The sequence below is a fragment of the Akebia trifoliata genome, chromosome 15, assembly GCF_017979445.1.
Source record: "Akebia trifoliata isolate Shusen 1 chromosome 15, ASM1797944v1, whole genome shotgun sequence".
Classification (NCBI taxonomy): domain Eukaryota; kingdom Viridiplantae; phylum Streptophyta; class Magnoliopsida; order Ranunculales; family Lardizabalaceae; genus Akebia; species Akebia trifoliata.
Genome location: NC_141389.1, coordinates 28,985,189 through 29,006,059, shown reverse-complemented (window position 1 = coordinate 29,006,059; position 20,871 = coordinate 28,985,189). Strand labels below are relative to the sequence as shown.

General features: G+C 35.4%; 2 protein-coding genes, 1 non-coding gene and 1 pseudogene across 4 annotated transcripts; 3 read left to right on the top strand and 1 right to left on the bottom strand.

Moving 5' to 3' along the window:
* Window positions 1-2,598: 2,598 nt before the first annotated feature.
* On the top strand, window positions 2,599-5,080 carry LOC147385125 (pentatricopeptide repeat-containing protein At1g74630 pseudogene; annotated as a pseudogene).
* Window positions 5,081-6,399: 1,319 nt separating this feature from the next.
* Window positions 6,400-14,566, top strand: LOC147385124 (UDP-xylose transporter 3-like). 2 transcript variants are annotated; one of them, XM_086425764.1, is made up of 9 exons: window positions 6,400-6,551; window positions 6,752-6,809; window positions 6,894-7,076; window positions 10,906-11,090; window positions 11,649-11,716; window positions 12,335-12,467; window positions 12,698-12,859; window positions 12,947-13,219; window positions 14,091-14,566. In XM_086425764.1, the coding sequence occupies exons 3-9, from the start codon at window positions 6,956-6,958 to the stop codon at window positions 14,205-14,207; spliced, it is 1,059 nt and encodes a 352-aa protein (XP_086281890.1). In that variant the 5' UTR covers window positions 6,400-6,551; window positions 6,752-6,809; window positions 6,894-6,955; the 3' UTR covers window positions 14,208-14,566. The 2 variants fall into 2 exon arrangements, with proteins under 2 accessions (XP_086281890.1, XP_086281891.1); XM_086425765.1 differs by having other exon boundaries at window positions 6,423-6,551; window positions 6,760-6,809.
* A 526-nt stretch (window positions 14,567-15,092) lies between these two features.
* On the bottom strand, window positions 15,093-15,252 carry LOC147385123 (U1 spliceosomal RNA). The gene has a single exon (XR_015173173.1). It is a non-coding gene; the product is annotated as a U1 spliceosomal RNA (small nuclear RNA).
* A 1,937-nt stretch (window positions 15,253-17,189) lies between these two features.
* LOC147385122 (superoxide dismutase [Mn], mitochondrial-like) lies at window positions 17,190-20,743 on the top strand. Its single transcript, XM_086426082.1, has 6 exons — window positions 17,190-17,564; window positions 18,775-18,821; window positions 18,895-19,020; window positions 19,153-19,209; window positions 19,885-19,962; window positions 20,379-20,743. The coding sequence occupies exons 1-6, from the start codon at window positions 17,249-17,251 to the stop codon at window positions 20,484-20,486; spliced, it is 732 nt and encodes a 243-aa protein (XP_086282208.1). The 5' UTR covers window positions 17,190-17,248; the 3' UTR covers window positions 20,487-20,743.
* The last annotated feature ends 128 nt before the right edge of the window (window positions 20,744-20,871 follow it).

The following is a 20,871-nucleotide window of genomic DNA, read 5'->3' as shown; positions in this document are numbered from 1 at the left end:
CGATTCGGGCTAGATAAATATATCTATATCCATATCTGAATCCGACACTACTAGTTAAAGTCGTATCCAAACCATTTTGCTTTCACCAACCATATCCAGATTTGATTTGACCGAATTAATTGATTTAGGTTGATAATTTCAAACCGTTCATGATTATTTCAAGAAAAATCGTTAAAGGTGATCAAAAGATGACTTGAATTCAAGACTCGTTCCCTTTTGGAGAGAAGTTATTGGCCACTATGGTTAACATTTGTTAATAAAAAAAAGATTAATTAAAAAATATAACTTACAAAGTAATATATCATTTGGATATAGGGATGAATTAGTATCCAACCTAGATTTGACTTGATCAAAGGACAACAACTCATATCCGACCCATTTTTTAATTCGGATATATTTAAAGAAATCAAACCCACTAAATTCTGATTCAGAGAATCACTCGGATTTCGAATAAAATCCAACCCATTTTAAATCCTACCAAGCTACAATGGGAGTAGGAACGTCTTCACTTTGTTGTATAGAAGAAAATCCCTTCTAAATTCCAAACTCAAAAGATTTGAAAGCTACTCAATTGATGCGGGATGGTCCCCCCACAAGATTATACTTAGAAATGTCAATTAATTAAGAGTCGTGATAATCTAACTATCCTACGTGCACACTCATTCGACTTTTCAGACATGACAAGTTCAGGAGTCGCACATTTGTACATCTCAAGATACATGGTTCTCTTGAAATATATTTTTTTATGAAAAAATATAATTGTGTATCCCAATGCATACAGATTTACGATTTTCAAACTTGTCAGGTGACTCAGGTCAAGAGAGTCGATTGACCGTGTCACGTGGGATAGTCCTTAATTAATAATTGAAGTTACATGTGATACATAACTTCAAAAAGAGGTCCCACAGCATCTGGTGCTGTCAAGTGTCAACGATATTACGAAGGTGACAGATCACGAGTGTAACAACTGACATGACATTGATGATGCCAACTGACACTCTAACAGGCAGTGGGTACCACTTCATACAGTTTTTTTTTTTTTTTTTTCCTGTCTTTTGGGTTCATAAAAAAGAATGAGGAGAAGTTAGATTGAAGATTAAAATGACAAACTGGTAATGTTAATCTAACTTATTTAATTGTACATTTGATTAGCATTCAAAACAGGGTTTTAAAATTCGTTTTGACATCTCGTTTCATTCATAAATAAGATTAAGAAGTCTTGAGCAAGTTTTCTAATAAATTCGAGTTGTCTTATTTAACAATAACTTGATAAGGCAAATTTGATTGATTTAAATCAACGACTTTTAAAAATGATTTTAATGTTTGAGATGACTTGTCTATCTATATTGTTGGTGGTCGATATTAAGATTTAAAATCATGATTTACAATGAAAATGACTCAAACCTTTATACTCTGTAAGTATGAGATTTTGATTTCTAATTACTCCAATTATTTGTTGCAATAGCTCATAGTCACTGTTACCTTGTAGACTTTGAAAATTCTATGAGAGTAAGTGCCCCCACGCTAAATTTGTTGTTGGATACACCATTAAAATATTTTTTTAGAGTTATTATTCGCACTCCAACTTTTATTTGGTAAATCCCAATTCTTAAATTATTTATCACATCCCAATAAAAGATTAAAACACACTCTTGAAACATTAGACTTAAATTATAATCTTAACATTAAAAAATATTATAACATTTAATACAAAAAATTTAAATAGTAATTTCTAATTCATATACAATCGAAATTCAAAATGTAGAAATTTAACAAAAATAAAAAGATGAAAAGAGAGAGAGCTTCTATTAGTAGCCAAACTTTTACTTATTCTAAACCATATATTTATTTGGGTGAATCTCCATTTCGCGCATTGAATATGGAAATTTTGATTTTGGTACATTATTCATTTTAATTCCCAGATCATGCTTTTACATTGAATTCGCCACTTTAATAATCTTTAAATTCGTTGATAAAATATCAAGAATTTTGCCTTATCAACTATCTCGTTGATGATTTATCAGTGAATTCGTTGATTATAAAAGTGACGAATTCACTGGAAAAACATGTTTTCGAAAAAACCCCTACTTATTTTCTTTAATTTTAATTGGACTATAATAAGCAAAAGTTGTGGTGCCAATCATGGTTTTAAAACTCGGTTTCACATCTCGTCTATGTCATGTACAACTTCGTCTCAAACGAGTTTTTCAATACATTTGAGACGTTCAACAATGAGAAAAATGAATGTGGGGTTTTAAATCTCATCTGATACATTGACTTGTCATGGTTGATATCGAGATGATTTAGGCAATACGTCTCGGTCTTGGACGAGTTTTGAAACCATGGTATTAATAGCAACAATCTATTTATTTTTAAAAAAATAAAAAATAAAAAAGAGGAACCACATTCATGATTTTAAAACTCGGTTTGACATCTCGTCTCATCTATGCTAGATATTGAGTCGTCTTGGACAAGTTTGAGACGTTTTGTTCAACAATGAGAAAAATGAACATGGGTTTTAAATCTCGTTCGATGCATTGACTTGTCTGTCTCATCCATGCCAGATACCGAGACGACTTGGGCGATATGTCTTAGTCTCCGACGAGTTTTGAAACCGTGATCACATCCGAGTTTCTAGGTCGAATCGGTGAGTTGTTGTGGACTAGTCGAAATACAAGAAAAGTCGACTCGTCGAGTTTTTACAACTCTCTATCTCTCTCTCTCATCGTTCTCTCACTCGAAGAAGCTTCACACCATGGAAAATGTGGGTTTCATTCATAGTTCCAATACTTCAAAAACTCTCCACCATGAAAGAATTAAAACAAGTTCAATCTCTAATCACCAAAACAGGTCTCACCAATCACCCATATCTCCTCGCCAAACTCATCACCTTCTCTGCTCTATCCACCTCTGGAAGCCTCGAATACGCCACAGCTATCTTCAACGAATCCGCCATTAAAAACTCCTTTCACTTCAATACTTTGATCAGAGCTTACTCTCATAGCCTTTTTCCCATCAAATCCATTCATCTCTACAACCAAATGCACCAAATGAATATTAAATCCGATAATTTCACCTATCCATTTGTTCTTAAAGCTTGCGCTCGAGTTTCTTCTCTGAGTAACGAAGAAGAAGTTGAGAGTGTCTTTGGGTTCATTCTTGGTCGAAAGGGGGCCGAAATCCATTGTAGGGTTCTTCAATGTGGTCTTTGTTGTGACCAATATGTTCAGAATTCTTTGATTTGTATGTACTCTCAATGTGGGTTACTTGATATTGCTCGCCTTGTGTTTGAAGAAATGTCTGAGAAAACTATTGCTTCTTGGAACACCATGATCGTAGCTTATGATCGAGTCAATGATTTTGAATCGGCGGATTCTCTGATTCGATTGATTCCCGAGAAAAATGTGATCTCATGGAATACGTTGATCACTAGATATGTTAAATTAAGCAATATCGATGGAGCGAGGAAGGTGTTTGACGAAATGATTGAGAGAGATGCAGTTTCGTGGAATTCGATGATTGCAGGTTATGTGCAGGTCAAGGACTATAAGGGTGCGTTGGAACTCTTTCACGAAATGCAGATAAATGGGATAGAAGCGACAGAAATAACACTTATTTCAGTTTTGGGTGCGTGTGCGGAGACTGGAGCGTTGGTGATTGGTAGGGAGATTCACGGGTTCTTGAAACAGAAAGAATTTAAGATCGAAGGGTTTTTAGGGAATGCCCTCGTCGATATGTACGCCAAATGTGGAAGTTTGAATTGGGCTCGCGAAGTTTTTAATGGGATGATGATGAAGCATGTTAGTTGTTGGAACTCGATGATCATGGCTTTGGCTGTTCATGGTTACTGTGAGGAAGCGTTGGAGTTATTTTCAGCTATGGAGATGAGATGCAACGAAGCTACCCCCAACAGGATTACCTTCATTGGTGTTCTTATTGCTTGTAGTCATAAGGGTTTGGTTGAAGAGGGTTATAGGTATTTCCATCGAATGATTGAGGAGTATAAGATCAATCCTGATATAAAGCATTACGGGTGCTTGGTTGATCTTCTTAGTAGATGGGGTTTGTTAGATGAAGCTCATGAGGTTATTAAAACAATGCCTTTTGATGCAAACTCCGTGTTGTGGAGGACATTGTTGGGTGCTTGTAGGACACATGGGAGTGTGGAGTTAGCAGAGGAAGCGGTTCGAAAGATTGCAGAGCTAGAGCCTCTAAGGGATGGGGATTGGGTTCTGTTATCGAACATTTACGCTGAATTAGAGAGATGGGAGGATGTTGAACGGGTGAGGAAGGATATGATCGGTTTGAGAGTATTAAAAAAACTTGGCTCAAGCCAGATTGAGATGAAATAATTGAATGACTTATGCCGGTGTAGATTGTGCTAGTTCATATGCCATGTAAGCATGTCAAATTGGCACATTGAGAGTGTGTCATGCCAATGCCATTATTTGTCAAGCAATAGGCATCGAATGGCCCTTTGAGAGGGAGGTTGACTTAGTAGTAAAGGGTTGGAGGACCAAGTGAAAATGGATTATTGGACAATTGTGAGAATTGCTATACAGCTCACTGAATGTAGGTCCTTCTGAGAACGTTGAGTTATTAACCAAAGGAAGTCGAGACAACTCCACCAATCCAGCACAAGGCAGCCCTTTATGAACGTTGAATGCAACAAAGCTATATTGTTCTGAACTCTCGACTTTTGGGATCTGACTTGCTTGTTGATCCCCAAGTGATCTCTCAAATATTGATTTTAAAAATTGTTCAAGAATCAATTACTCATCTGAATTATCTTGGTGTCATTCTTGAACTAGTGGGATTTTCACTCTGAATCATCTTTCACATTAAATCTTCCCAATCCAATATGCCTTGTTCGGTATTCTGAAAATATGCTACGATGGTCTGCTTATCGATTAATAGAAAGGGAGGACCTAGGGCCAGAGCAAATTATGTTAAAAGTATGGAGCTAAGTGATCATCTCCATCGGTAAAACTCTGTTGAGTCAATTGCATTTATGTTTTTTTATAAATAAAAATATCAATTTGTGACTAAGCATCGTCTAATACACTTTATCTTATAACAAAATTTTAATTACTTAAATATAAATATATGTTAATAAATAATTTATATCACAAAGCACATGCATTATAGTATCTTTTTCGTATTTTAAAATGTTAAATAAGGGAATTTTGAAGACAATTATAAATCAAGTCAAATATTTTATATCATAAAGCACATGTATTATAATGTATTTTTGTAATTTAAATTTTTTTCTTGTTTAGGCAGTTCATACCATCCATACATAGTGTTTGATCTAAGATTTCAATTCTTCCACGTTTCAGCAGTAGCATATTGTTCTATGGAGCTAAAGTCCAAAATATGGAAGAATCAATTATGTTCCACTTAATCCCTCTTCCATGGTCACATGTCTTTCCGGTTAAAGAATGGGAAATCTTTCTCTTGTTAAATGAATCAAATGTTTCATTTCATCCGGGAAAAGTCATTTCTTTCTCAACAATGTCTCTGTCATTTTGATCCAATGGCGTTTTGTTAGATAGGAACATATTTGATAAATACTAATAACTATTAAATAAGGGGATTTTGAAGATTAAAAGAGAGAGCTAGAGTAGTGAGATTGTCATTTTATTAAGTCTAAAAGGTGTTGTACGCTGACGCAAATGTATCGAATGGGTTTATTTGTAATTTAAAATATTAATTAAAGGGTTTTTGAAGATTATGTATTAAAAAATAAATACTTTTGTCATTTTGAAAACTAAGAAACAATTGTATATTAGTTTTTACTAAAATGACCTTGATTATATTAAATTGAACTTATATCACGCAAGGGCAAGCTAGTAAGGAGTCTATGGGTGTAATTGCCCTTATAGAACTTTGAGAAAACCTAGTATTTTCAACTAACTACATGCCTCATTTGCTCTCATTCCTTCACCTCACTCCCTATTTGCCCCCCCCCCCCCCCCCTCAATTTTTGAAGATGACATTGCCTCTTGACTGTACTTCTCTCGTAAACTAATTGGAAAATACCTAAATATCCCTTTTCTTCAACTTCCAACAAAAAATCTTTGAATTTCTCCTCAAAATCATTCATCTTCAAGCTCTTCAATTGTACCGTCCCTACCTTTATATATGAAATCCAACATTTAAAATTTATTCTAGAGATCCATAAAATAATCTTGAGATATATCTTTTATCTCAACCGTTGGATCACACATATACATGATCAAGATTGTATCGAACGTTTATGGCCACCCAAGTTTTTGGTGTGGAAGTTGGAACCACTTCTATCTACTACGCCCTCTCTCATCATAATTGTGAAGATGAGACGAGATGACTCGGGTGAGTCAAACCATCCTCTCAGATCATGTTTTCGGCCTAACTATGAGCACTGACGAAGTCTGTTATTTCATGTCTGTACTGTACTGTAAATTCGAAGAACTACATTTAATGGAATAAAATAAAAAAAAAGGCGAAAAACAAAAATCCACACTTTCGAAGATTTCAATCAGAATTTCCAAATTCCAATTCTCTCAGCGGTACGATACTAAGATTCTCTCTCACTTACTCATTCACTCACACAAACGCACTTTTTTTTGCTCTCTCGATCTCTCTTCCTCTCTCTACGGAGAAGATCTAGGGTCCTTTCGAAATGTTCAACCGTTCTAATTTTGTTAGATTTAATTCAATTTTGTTATAGAGTTATGAAATTCTACTTCTTTGACTCGTTGATCTGCAGTTGAGCAGGTTTTAGGTCTTTGATTTCTCGATCTTCAGGGGAATTACATCGAAATGAGGTTTGGATTTCGTTTTTTTTTGTGTGTGGGTGAATTGGTGTTGAAACTGTGGTTTCTGAAGAGTTGTAGAAATTGTTGATCCAGATCGAAGAGGTGGTGATTCGAAGACACAGTGTGAGAAAGAGAGAGAGAGAGAGAGAAAGAAGATGAGTGATAGCGAGCGGTTTCAGCTAGGAACCATTGGAGCACTGAGTCTCTCTGTGGTTTCGTCGGTATCCATCGTTATTTGCAATAAGGCTCTTATTAGCACGCTAGGTTTCCATTTTGGTGAGTAAATTTCTCTCTTTCTGCTTGTTTGGTTTCATATTTCTTTTGATGTTCACATTTTTTTTCTCAATTATGATTTATAGATTTATTGTTAATGTTAGTGGTAATAAATAAGCTGTATTTGATGCCGATCTGAAGAGCTTTCATATAATTAGATGGACCAGTAGATTATCTCCCCCCATTGTGCAATTGATGATACTTTGGTTTGATTCATGTTTTTCAAGAGTACAAATAGGATATTGGCACAAATATTAGATTAACATATGTAAGCATCTCTTGGAGCATGAACCCTCTGAATTGAACATATATGACATTATTTCTATAATTATCATTTGCTTGTGTGAGCATTAGGGTTGCATTGTCATTCCCAAGCAGAGATAAATGAGGAGGGTAGCATCGGCTTGATGTTTAACATAAAAATATGTCAAGCCCCTAAATAGGGATCCAAACTCGTAGATACTTGAAGAAAGTATTGAATGATGAAATAAGATTAATGTTGTTGACCCCAAATTTTTGGCATGAGAAATAAATGATGGTGGGGTTGGTTATGATGATTCTCCGAGTTGGCTTCGGTAGTGTGAAAACAAACTGAAACTTGATTTATTCTTTATAATTTGAATGACGAAATACAATAACCTCAATGAGGGTTTATATAGAAAACACGAGAAATCCTAACCGATGGGATTAGATAACCATAATCGGATTTAATCTTAACAAATCTTATCCTAATCTCTAATATGATATGGTGTATCACAATACACCTTATTAATGGGCTTCATACACTAACACCCTCCCTCAAACTCATGGTGACCAACGATTAACACGAGTTTGATATAATCATTATCTATCAAGAATCTATGAAGAGTCATCATTCGCCAATTGCCACACTTGTGTTGGTGAATCTTTGACAATAATGGTCGGCCTCATTCTTGTAGGTGAGTTGCCCTTGAAGAACCGTGTTTGCCAAATATGTGTTGCTAGTTGCATAGAGTATTTGTCCGAAAAGGATGATGATGAATCATTTATCCAATTATGTAGAATAGTTGGTGGAGCAAGTAGCTCAACTCAAATGAGCCTTAGTGAGACAAGATCAGTTTAGGCTAGATTGAAACCTGTCGGACTTTAATCCAAAAAATGTGGTCTATAATAGACCAAAAAATAAACTCAATGATGGCTCAATCATTGATAATGACCTCTATTGGGCCTTAAAAAGACTCAATGTAGTCTCCGTCATGAGAGAAACATTGGTCAATGAGGCTTAGGGCTTTATGAAATCCCATAAGCAAGCTTGGGTTGTATTATACCCATAAATAAAAATGATTTTAAAAAAAAAAATGGATCATGGGCAGATGTTTCAGACTGGGGCTTGGATTGTGACTAGTTGGGCTCTAACAAGTAGGCTATCAACAAGTTGAACTTGATTTTGGATAAGTGGGGAGGAGCAGCACACTAAAGTTAGACACAATACTTGATGGAGCACGAATTTATTGGCGTGTTGAAAAACACCAAATAAAAAACCAATTTCTAATAAAATCATCTTCTTCCATAAACGATTGTTATATCTCTGGACCCACATGCTAATTTCTCAAAGAGGTTGTCTTCCACTCCACAACCGAGCCAAAGATAGCCAAAAATGGTGATTGAGAGTAAGGGTAAAAGTTTTCCCAAGTCTCTGTTACAATAGCAGCGATATTGAGGCAACGAAGTTGTAGCAACAACAAATAAGGGTTTGGGACATTTTAAAAGAAATCTCTTGGCAATGGAGGAAGATGATGAGAGAGGCACCAACCTACACCTACGTGATCTGTTCGAAGAAAGCAAAATAATGATGAAGAGGAAAGGCCGGACAGGCAGCAGGGACGACGCCCGCCGGAGGACACCAAGATCTTAGAGGCAATCAGAAGATCGATGGCTATGATACCATATGAAAACAAACTGAAAGTGGATTTGTGCTATATAATTTGAATGATGAAATACAATAACCTCTATGAGGGTTTATATAGAAAACGCGAGAAATCCTAACCAATGGGATTAGATAACAATAATCGGATCTAATCTTAACAAATCTTATTCTAATCTCTAATGTGATATGGTGTATCACAATACAACTTATTAATGTGCTTCATACTCTAACAGGTAGTATATGACCTATAGGTTAGGTCGGTTCTGTCCAAGATCTTTTAGGCCTTTCGACTTACACCATTGAGTTTGGGTGTGAATTTTAGAATAAATTTGATTTGTGCCTGACTCTAGCTTGGCCAAAGTCTTCTTTTAAACATTTAATGGTTAGGCCTGGACTAAAAAAAGTCGTTCCATTGCAGGCTAGGTCTACTCGAGCCCAACATACATTGTTAAATCAAGTCCAGGCTAATTGTGGTTTGGCCCATCGATAACTCTAGTTGTCAAAGCCGTAGTTTAAGTGTATAACCTTGATAGAATTTAGTTTCACCACTGGAGTTACCAATTACAATGGATTTGTATCAGGGATCTGCCCTTAGTTTTTACCTTGTTTGCACCAAGAATAGATGGATTAATCGATCATTATCAAGGAAAGGTCCTTTGGTGTATGTTAATTGCAAATAGTGTAATGTTAGTCGATAAACAAGCATGAATATGTTTATATGGATGAACAATAAGAATAGGAAGGACATAATAAAATATGAGTACACTCAAGCATGTACAATGAAGACCAATATTGGCATTACTGAGAACTAAGAAGGATTGCTTTGCTACAAGTTGAAGGCTCTAAAAAGGAGAAAGAGAGGCCAGAGATCTCATGAATTGTGGTAGTAGAAAGAGATCTAGGAACACATGCCTTGAATATATCTTTAAATAGAGTAAAATTGCAAAATAGAGTTTGTGTTGTGGACATCGATATTTTTTATCATCATCATTAAAGCCTTATTCCTTACAATTGAGGTATACCACACAAACATTATGCTAGATTCTTTACGGGTGGTGAATAGAAATCTCGAAAGAAATGTGGGGTTTTTACCTTAAAATAGATCACAAATCTTGGATCATGCTTTTTATAGTTTAGCATTTGTCTATTTAACTAAGACACCATCTTCTATTATGTGTCAAATGTCATGTCATATTCATTTGTTAGACACATGCTGGCACATATTTTCAAACCAGCGTTAATTTATTCAAACATTGTGTTTTAAGTTGTTATAAATATATGGTTTTTATGATTTTAATTTGTACCAGCTTATTTTGGTTCCCAAGTTCGGATCCATTTGTAGATAAAATAAGGGAGAGTTAATTGACAATGGTTTGCTCATGTGTTCAGAGAACCATTGACATTGCCATTGTAAAGCTCATTGGCCAAGGTTGTAGGCTCTCTGCAGAGAGAATGGAAGGCCAAAAATCAAACTTTTTCAAACTTGTGATAAATGATTTGGAGGTGTTCACATTAATGGAGGAACATGGTTTTGGATACAAAGGAATGCTTGAACAAAGCCATGCAGTTAATCCCGAATAGTTAGGAACAAGCTTAGATTGTGTTGGTAGTTACTACAGTACTGATGTCATAATCCATGCCTATATATTTAACTTCGTAGAAGTATCTGATCTATATAAACTATTATTGGCTTTATGCTTGTGATGTTCATGTTGAGGCAATCAAGGTCCGGGCCTTCTCTTTGTTGGTTTATTAGTTCGTAATATGCTACATTAATCCTCTAATGAAGTTATAGGTGGAGACAAACTTTTTACTGAAATTCTTAGTTTGAATGCATTTTATTGTAAATTTAGTTATGGTATAAAGGTTTGTTACTTGATATGTACTAAGATCTTGTTAGACTTACCTACCATGTGTGCCATGCAGCCACAACTTTGACAAGCTGGCATCTTTTGGTCACGTTCTGTTCGCTTCATGTGGCATTATGGATGAAGTTTTTTGAACACAAACCATTTGATGCAAGATCTGTAATGGGATTTGGTGTATTGAATGGGATATCCATCGGACTTTTGAATCTTAGCCTGGGTTTCAACTCCGTTGGTTTCTACCAGGTAGATTTTTTTTCCTGCTATGTCTACTCTTGGTACCGTGTGAAATGGTTGTTTAGATCATTTTAATGGATATCCTATGTCTTTCTGCAAACCTTCTATAGAAATATTCGTTCACTTCAAACCAATTGGATTGATGTGTTATTGACTTTTCCCGACATAACTAGGCTTACCATTTTGCTTGACAACTCTGTTTTGAAGTATGGGACTGTAAAATGTTACAAAATGCTTGCTCTAGGATATGTGTGAGGAAAAACTATTCTATATTTTGTGAATGATAATACAAGACAATACAAGGGTGTTGTTTCACCAGAACATGCTTTAAGTTTTTCCAGGGAAGATCATCTTACAAAATATTGGTTGACATTTCTTTGGGTGTTGTGATGTTTGCGCTGGTCTCTTGTCTTTTGTTAAAGGGGGTCATGTATTAGTTAGATCCTTTTCTGCATTGTTAGGATCCTGTTGAAAAGTAGGTCCTTCACTGGTGTTCCAGGATCCCTCCTTACTTGTTTAAGAGGAAGACAGTTGTTGATATTTTACTTAATTTCTTTTGCATTCCAGATGACAAAGTTGGCAATCATCCCTTGTACTGTTATTTTGGAGACCCTTTTCTTCAGAAAGAAATTCAGGTGAGTCTTGTGCACACTCATCACAGTTCGTACTTACTACTATAAAGATGCATCTTTGTGTGTACACGCTCATCTTTAAAACTGACAATTTTTGTTCCATACTGATGTGAAGCAGCAAAACCGTGCTCTTTCAAGTATTTACAATTTATCACCTCCAGATATTTATTTTTTCCATTATATTTTTCTCCATTGTTAGTGTTAATTAGCCTTCTTTACACTTTGGAAGGCTATCCTTATTGGATTCTTGACTGAGTCGGTAAAGAATGATAGAAAATACTCTTTCTTGGTCCTTCACAACATAACTAGATCCCAGAACACCCAATTTTTGAGACTCAGAACAACTGGCCCAATGAAGATCTTGCCACAAGGAACAAAGACAGAAAGCCAAGGGAACTCCGAAGTCCAAATGCAATATTGTGCTGGAATTTAATCTTTATCCATAAAAAATAATAATTATTATTATTCTTGCACGTTTCAGTTCTGAATTGTGTATCCGTGCATATATATATATATAATATATATATATATAATATATATATATATATATATATATATAATCTCTGAATTGTTTGACCGGTTACCACTGTGTTTGCTAACAAGTCTTTATCCTTTTCACAGTAAGAGTATCCAGCTCTCACTTGTCATCCTTCTTTTGGGTGTTGGCATTGCAACCGTGACCGATCTGCAGCTCAATGCTCTGGGTTCCGTCTTATCTCTGCTTGCAATTATTACTACTTGCGTTGCTCAGATTGTATCCTCAAATGAACTTTCTTTTTAATATTTTGCATGAGTTCCACCTTTCAGTACATTGTCATGATCAAAGATTATCCAGAAATTTGGGGTTGGCTGAAGGAGTCATGTTCCTCTGTTCAATCTTGTCAATGAAATTAAGGATCAGGATTATTGTTTTTTTTTTTTTTTTTTCTTCTTGTTAATCGATTATTTATTGTCTTGTTTAAGATCTTAATCAGTTATTCTCAGATGACCAATACCATTCAGAAGAGGTTTAAGGTTTCTTCAACTCAACTCTTATATCAATCTTGCCCGTATCAAGCAATGACCTTGTTTATCATTGGTCCATTTCTAGATGGGCTTCTGACTAATCAAAATGTTTTTGCTTTCAAGTATACACCTCAAGTGCTGGTGAGCTTTGAAAGATTTTTAACAATTATTTAATCTCAAAGTTCTTGGCACGAAACATTTACCATGGCCATATTACTTTTGTTGCAGGTGTTCATTGTTCTATCCTGCCTGATATCCGTCTCTGTTAACTTCAGTACATTTCTTGTAATTGGAAAGACCTCGCCCGTCACATATCAAGTCCTGGGACATCTGAAAACATGCCTAGTTTTGACTTTTGGTTATACGTTACTTCACGATCCATTTGACTGGCGGAACATTCTTGGGATCTCGATTGCTTTGGTTGGGATGATTCTTTATTCTTACTTTTGCTCACTTGAGAGCCAGCAAAAAGCAAGTGAAGTGCCTCCACAATTGTCTCAGGTACTACTTACTACTCTTGCCTTCTCCCTTATATTGTCTTCAAACTCTATTGTATTGTAAAACCATCATTATCGGTTCATGGGACTTGCGCCCTCAGAGAGTCACCAAAGCTTGCACGGACAGAACATATTCTCCGTTAAACTGCTACTATGTTGTCTCTCTGCTTCCCTCATTTTCTTCACCTCTTACCTCCGAATATTACCTTCTTTGCGATAATGACTGAATGATGTATGTCCATTAAATCAGTTTCGGTGTCATGAACATCATATATGGGAAGGATGCCTTATTCCCACCCCTTCCAAACAGTTCTAAGTTGGCAGTTTTCCTCCTTATGATACCTGATTCATTGGTTCGAATTTGGGTTCTTGCTCATGGTTTGCCACTCTAGTATGAATCCAGTTTGTAGGGGTAGGTAGAGATAATTCATTTCTTGGTTCGTTTTGGTTCCCTAAATCGGTTTTCTAGCTTGGCTCGCTTGTGCATATGTATATAAGAGTTGTGATAATCTGACACCCCCCCTCTGACATACGCCCCCATCACAGAACCGTAGATCATACACAAGAAAAAGATTTATGGTTCTGCGTATCCCCAAGGCAAATGATCTATACGGTTCTGTGTCGGCGGCATATGTCAGAGGGGGGCGTCAGAAAATCATTATTTATATATAATTCAGTATACAAGTTATGAGTACAATTATAATGTTGAAATTTCTAAGTTTAATAGAAATAAATTAATATAAAAATCCATATTCTAAATATAAACAATGGGGAAAAAAAAAACATAATAAATTGGTTTAATTCACCAAACCGAATAAAAATTCAGTAGGTTCGAGGTCTCTACTAAGCTCCTCTTGTTTTCTGAATGTTTGCAGGCTAAGGAAAATGAAACCGATCCTTTAATAAGCATAGAAAATGATGCTGGGACCATAACCGATGGTGTTGTCCCGACGGCCCCAGTATGGAACTCGAACAAAGATCTGCATGCATGAAACCTTTTCCCATCTTCTTAATCCTACACTCTAGAGCTAAATTACAACTGTAACTGTTTGAGCGACAAAATTGTTGCTGCTAAGAGAATCTCCTCCTCACATCTACAGAGGCGGCGGTGTGGCTTTGTTGAAAACACAAGTAATTTCTACCATAGTAATAATAATAATAATAATAATAGTAAAAAATGGAATTTAGGTTATTCTTAATGTATGAATTAATTAGGTGTGCCAAAGCAATATATTTTTGTTTAAGGGCCTCCCCTTTGATTTGTTGACTGGATGGTGGTGTTCTTGCACTCTGAACTGGAGATGATATGTTATATGTTTGGTTCTTTAATTGAATTGCTCTTTCTTGTTCATTGGAGATGGCCATATCTGCTTTTAACTTTTGCTTCCAGTTTAAGTTAATACATCAAAGTATAATCTCAAAAATAAATAAAATAAAATAAAATTACAGAAGATATTCAAAATTTTCCATGTCCATTATTGTCCTTAGACAACCATATTTCCAAAAGGAAAATCCTTGATAGATGTGTTTCATCGAGATACAAGTAAAAACCACCGACGCATCTAAGGTTACGCACCTCCACGTCAGAAGTGTGAGAATCGCAGTATATCCCAATGTCACCCCAGCAGTACTCTTTTTCAAAAAACATTTTAAAAATAGTGACCTCAAACCGGATCATGACGTTATGAAGTGCTATATGAGATCACTGTAACTGCTGTTTCCTCATAGATGAAGCTTTTATAACATATAATAACAATTGTCAACTTTCTAGCACCATTAGTGGGCGTTATATAGGAAAATGAACAATCATAACCGTTGGATTACGATGATTAATCTAAAACAAATTCAAAAAGGAAACTTTGAAATTTGAGAATTGGTAGGGGCCGCGCGAACGCGTACCCCCTCTAACACAAATTATGACGTAGACTCCACCACTTGGGTAGATCTTAGGCGAGCACCCTTCCGTAGTGCAATGGAAGTTGCTAACCTAGGCCATGGGCCTTCTTGATCACCCATTGACCCCGTCCAGGTAAGTATGCTTCAACGTTCCCAATCCATCTCATTATATACTCTACCTTCCACTCAACTACTTTCATCACTCTCCGATGTGGGACTAAGTGAACTGTATCCTTTCTGTTTTCAGTTGACTTCTTTCAACCTTTTAACTAAGGACTTCATCAATTGAAGCGCAATATGGATTTAAGGCCGGCCTAGCGAGATTGATTCTATTGGCACACCACACTAGCTTTTACTCACAACACAACAACAAGCCTTCTTAAATTAAATGATTGTTTACATATAATTTGATGCTTTATTACTAAAAATTGGTGTGTTAATAAAAGTTCTCTACATTTTTTTCTGTTTTTGTAAAAAGTTAAAATTAATGTGATTGATTTTTATTTTATGAATTAGGGTTAAAGACAATCTTGAGAAAGTGAATGTTAATGATTTTCTAGCTCGAAGATTTTCACTTGATCTTTACTCGACTAGCATGACAAGGGCACATAAACATTGATCGTTTTCCTTGTGTATCCTGAAGAAAAAGATTTATGGTTCTGTGTCCTTGTCACGTCAATCACGTACACATCGAGTGAAAAAATTTTAGTCAGAAAATCACGATTCAAAATTGAAACCCGTAAGAATTGCATACCCCTAAGATGGGCATCCTACCTTATTCCCCTTCTATAAATAAAGATAAGAGTCCAAAAAGAGAACCCTTAGTTTTGTCTAGATCTTGAAGAAAATAGGCTCCTTATGCCAATGTGAAAAATATTTGGAGGATAAATCAAAATATATATAATCCAGTTTCATAAAAAAAATTAAGATAATTTTCTTTTTTTATGTTTCGAACAAACTTAGCTTAGTATGTATAGATCAAATCACAGGACCATCGAGCGAGATTCCCATAAAGGGGTTCTAGTATTGCAACTCTACCTAGTCTGAAATGTCTCAAAGGTCTTGAATGAGTTTCATATTGTGATTCATTCACCTCATGAACTCATCAGAAGTTTTGGTTGTTTTTAAAAATTCAATCAATTTTTTTAAATATCTTTGAAGTATACACCTTGAATTATAGATGATAGACTTAAAGTAAATTGAAATCAAAGGGTATGCCATTAATCTCAATTATTGACCAAAACCTAGGTGTGGGTCTAAGTAACCGTTCTTAAAACAAGAGAAATTCTATTAACATCCTAGAGGTGTGGTTTTAAATCTCATCCGAGATCGAGATGACTCATATTATCTCACAAGACAAACAAAATGTTTTAGACAATATTTTGAAAATCTCAGTTGAGTCAATTAGGATTTGATATATTTTTATTAAAATAATTAATTTTTGTTTAGAATTTAAATATTTATTATCTAGATAAAACATAAATTTATGACTAAACATCTTCTAAATCTATCTTATTTTATTAAAATATTATAATTATTTTAATTTAAGTATATGTAAATCTATTGTTATAAATCGAGTTAAATGGTTTGTCTCGTCCATGGACGAGACGACGAATCGAGTTTTGAAATCATGCCCAGGGGTGGGTCGTTAAGTGCCCTGGTAGAAAATAGATTGGTTTGGTGTGTTATAAGTAAATGTTGATGTGCTAATAAAATCTTTTTAAAACAATGTGCTGAGCATATAATATAGATGAGTAACGATTTAATGATCCCCCACGTGGCATATTTAAAATACTCTCTTGACATGGCATATACTAGAACCATAGATCTTTTCCTTCGGGATATACAACTACACATATTTATGGAGATGTTATCATATGTATCCCGAGGCAAAATAAATGGTTTTAGAACATGCCACGCATGCCACGTGGAGGTGTCAGGTTATCACGACTATAGATTGGTGCGTGATAAGTAAAAGTTAATGTGTTAATAGAACCTATCTAAAACAGTGGGCTGAGCATCTCTATCCATTTCTATCTAAAGTCTAAAGTATAAAGTCATTTTCATTTTCATTTTTTAATCTCTGAGTTAAGAGGGGAGAGAGAGAGAGTTAGGTTTGTGCCGCTTGAGAACAGCCATGGCTCTTCGAACCATCATCAACAGAAAAACTCTAGAATTAGGTTTAGGGTTACAGAAGGAAGCAAGAAATCTAGGTATAGGGTTTCGCCATGCACGGGAGTTGCAGACGGTCTCACTTCCTGATCTTCCGTACGATTATGGCGCTCTGGAGCCCGCCATTAGCGGAGAAATCATGCAGCTTCATCACCAAAAGCACCATCAAGCATACATCACCAACTACAACAAAGCACTCGAGCAACTAGAGGAGGCTATAGCGAAGGGAGATTCCTCCACTGTAGTTAAATTGCAGAGCGCCATCAAGTTCAATGGCGGAGGTTTGATCTCTCTAGCTTTTCTTGTTTTTTTTTCTTTTGGATTTAGTTTCATTTATGATTGTTCAGATTCGTAATTTTGATGAATTATCATGATCGTCACTTGTAGTAGCTAGTTGATGTAATTTTCTCGCACAGATCTGATTGTTATTGTTTGTTCTATAATTTGGAAAAAAAAATCGATCTCAGTTAATTTTATTGTTATTTATTATCAAGATCTCTGTTAGCTTTTTAGTTGATCTAATTTTTTCCCTCTAATCCGATAGATCTGATTGTTGTCGGCTCTTCTATAATTTGGAAAAAAAATTGGTCTCTGTTAATGTTATTGTTATTTATTAACAAGATCTCTGCTAGCTTTTTAGTTGATCTAATTTTCTCCACCTATGCCATCAAATCTGATTGTTGTTGTTGGTTCTTCTATAATTTGGAAAAAGATCAGTCTCTGTTGATGCCATTGTTATTATTATCAAGATCTCTGTTGTAACCTCTATCACTATCGTTGTTAGTATTTATTAAATTGGATGGCGATTTAATTAATTAATCATTATTAGTATCTCTTTAATTAGTTTATGTTAATGTTAGTGTTCTACTGTTCTTATTATCAAGATATCTGTTGGCTTTTTAGTTGATCTAATTTTCTCCCACTAATCATCCCACAAGATCCGATTCTTGTAGGTTCTTCTATAATTTGGAAAAAGAGCAGTCTCTGTTAATGTTTTTGTTAATTTGTTATTACTATCAAGATCTATGTTGTCATCTTCATAACAATCGTTGTTAGTATTTATTTAATCAGTCTCTGTTAATGTTAGTGTTATTATTATCAAAAACTCCACTGGCTTTTTAGTTGATCTAATTTTCTCCCATTAATCCAATAGATCTGATTATTGTTGGTTCTTCTATAATTTGTAAAAAAGATTGGTCAATGACAGTGTTGTCAAATTCATATGCTACAGTCGCATACCCCAAGTTATGCGATTTGTGCGATGGCATATTTTTCTGCATTTTTTTTTTGTGCAGCATATGCCACTGCATGTGTGATGTGCGAAATCGCATATGTGAACAGCATGTGCTGGTCACACCTAGTCACATATGCTATTTAACGACATCTGTTTATGTCATTGTTATTATTATCAAGATCTCTGTTGTCACCTTCATCACAATCATTGTTAGTTTTTATTTAATTGGATGGAGAATTAATTAAATTCTCTTGCAGGTCATATCAACCATTCCATCTTCTGGAAAAATCTCACCCCCATTCGTGTAAGTTTGTTTATTTTTCCCCTCTTACGTGAGATTCTATGCCCCAATCACTAAATGTGAAATTTTCTAACAGGAGGGCGGTGGTGAACCTCCAAAGAGCTCTCTTGGCTGGGCCATTGACATGCATTTTGGTTCTTTGGATGCTTTGGTTGAAAAAATCAACGCTGAAGGTGCTGCTTTGCAAGGATCCGGATGGGTGGTGAGCTGAACTTCACATATTCTTGAAATTCTGATTTTTTGGACCCTTTAGTCATATTTATAGTCAGTTGATTATATGATTCCCCCCCCCCCCCCTCTTTAATTTATACCATTTTTCCTTCCAAATTGGCAGTGGCTGGGCCTGGACAAGAACACGAAGAAGCTCGTGCTTGAAACCACTGCAAATCAGGTAAAATTTTTTTTACTGTATTTCTGTTACTCTTAAGTCACATGGTACTAATTATTTGAGCCTGCTAAAGCATACCTGGTTATTAGTTGCAAAATGCCTTGATTTTTTCCGAGCTGCTATTGGCATCCCAACTTATACTTATTACACCCCAATTAAAAATAAAGAAAAATAAGTGAATGGTTGAGAATAAATAAAAGTTGGGGTGCCTATAGAAGCTCTCTCATAAATATTTTTTTTGCTAGATTGCGATTTTTGGGTTTAGAATTTTATACGAGCTTCATCATAATTGTAAACAACTACTGAAATTGTTTGCAAATGTTAAAATGTTTTGTAATGTTGAGATTATAATTTGAGCTAAACCTTTGTAATGTTTGAAGGGCGTGTTTTAATCTTTAATTGGGGTGTAATAAGTAGAAGTTGGGGTGCCAATAGCAGCTCTCTTCTTCTTCTTTGTTTTACACTAATTTAGTGGAGCACGTTACTGTTGCAAAAAATCCTGTAAATCATTTATTTTTTTCTTTTAACTGTAAGTCATTCTGCAGACTGAACCTTAAATTTCTCATCCTCTAGTTTGGTTTTCTCAAGTCTCTAGCCATGGTTTGTATAAAATATTGAGATTCTTAGCATATTAAATATTTTCTTCCAACCATAGTGATTGGCCTGAGCTTGTTACAGGATCCACTGGTAACTAAACAACCAACTTCGATTCCTTTGTTGGGGATAGACGTTTGGGAGCACGCTTACTACTTACAGGTGAACATTCTATCTTTGAATTTTTTCATTCAAATGGTTGCTCGAATCCGATTGTTTTTAGATTTTTTCAATATTTCAGATATATAGGTTCTACTTCTATGGTGTTTGTTTATCGATAAATTATACCTGAAGTGTGTTTCCCTAAGGCAATGTCAGACTCTACTTTGGTGTTCTTTTATTTATTACCATTTGTTAGATTGGGGAATTAGACTTGTAGGATTGGTTAAGTTTACATGATTAGAGTGCTAACCTTTGAGATTGAAGTACACGAGGAACTGAAGGTTCTTTCCGATATTTCTTGATTTTTTACCAATTTTTTCGACTTATTCCCAAACCACAACTTGGTGTCTATGTTGCTTTGTAAATCTGTATATCAGCATATATATAAATTGGAATGTTTTGTTCATGTGGTGCAGTACAAAAATGTGAGACCAGACTATCTAAAGAACATATGGAAGGTTATTAACTGGAAATATCCCTGCGAAGTGTACGAGAAAGTGTGCGGCACGGTTCCCCGAAATTAATTTTGACGGGTATCGACCTTACAGTTTGTCAGGTTTTACAAAGGGAGGGAATACAAAGTTGTGGGATGGATGAGCATCGTGTTCTCATGCTTCTTGGTGGTATATCCCATCTGTTTTTTTTTTTTTTTTTTTTTGTCTTTCCATAAAAATTGCAATGCTCTCATGTTTACATTGCTTGCTGTCTGTCTACATGTTTCTGCGTCTTTTGGACAAGTGATCATTGCGAGTGAGTATCACATTTACTGCGTTTATCATAATGTGTTGTGTAAATGTGTCACCACACCTTGTTTGAATGTGCCCAGACACCAAAGGTCTGGCTGGGTTATGTTTTGGGCTAACAAGTCTTTCACCCAAGCAAATCAATCCGACTCAACCAAATATTACC

Coding starts and splice junctions, on each gene's coding strand:
- LOC147385124 (XM_086425764.1), top strand. CDS start 6,956: ATGAGTGATAGCGAGCGGTTTCAGCTAGGAACCATTGGAGCACTGAGT. Junction 12,468..12,697: donor CTACTTGCGTTGCTCAGATT/GTATCCTCAAAT, acceptor AGTTATTCTCAG/ATGACCAATACCATTCAGAA. Junction 12,860..12,946: donor AGTATACACCTCAAGTGCTG/GTGAGCTTTGAA, acceptor CTTTTGTTGCAG/GTGTTCATTGTTCTATCCTG.
- LOC147385122 (XM_086426082.1), top strand. CDS start 17,249: ATGGCTCTTCGAACCATCATCAACAGAAAAACTCTAGAATTAGGTTTA. Junction 18,822..18,894: donor AAAATCTCACCCCCATTCGT/GTAAGTTTGTTT, acceptor ATTTTCTAACAG/GAGGGCGGTGGTGAACCTCC. Junction 19,210..19,884: donor TTGAAACCACTGCAAATCAG/GTAAAATTTTTT, acceptor AGCTTGTTACAG/GATCCACTGGTAACTAAACA.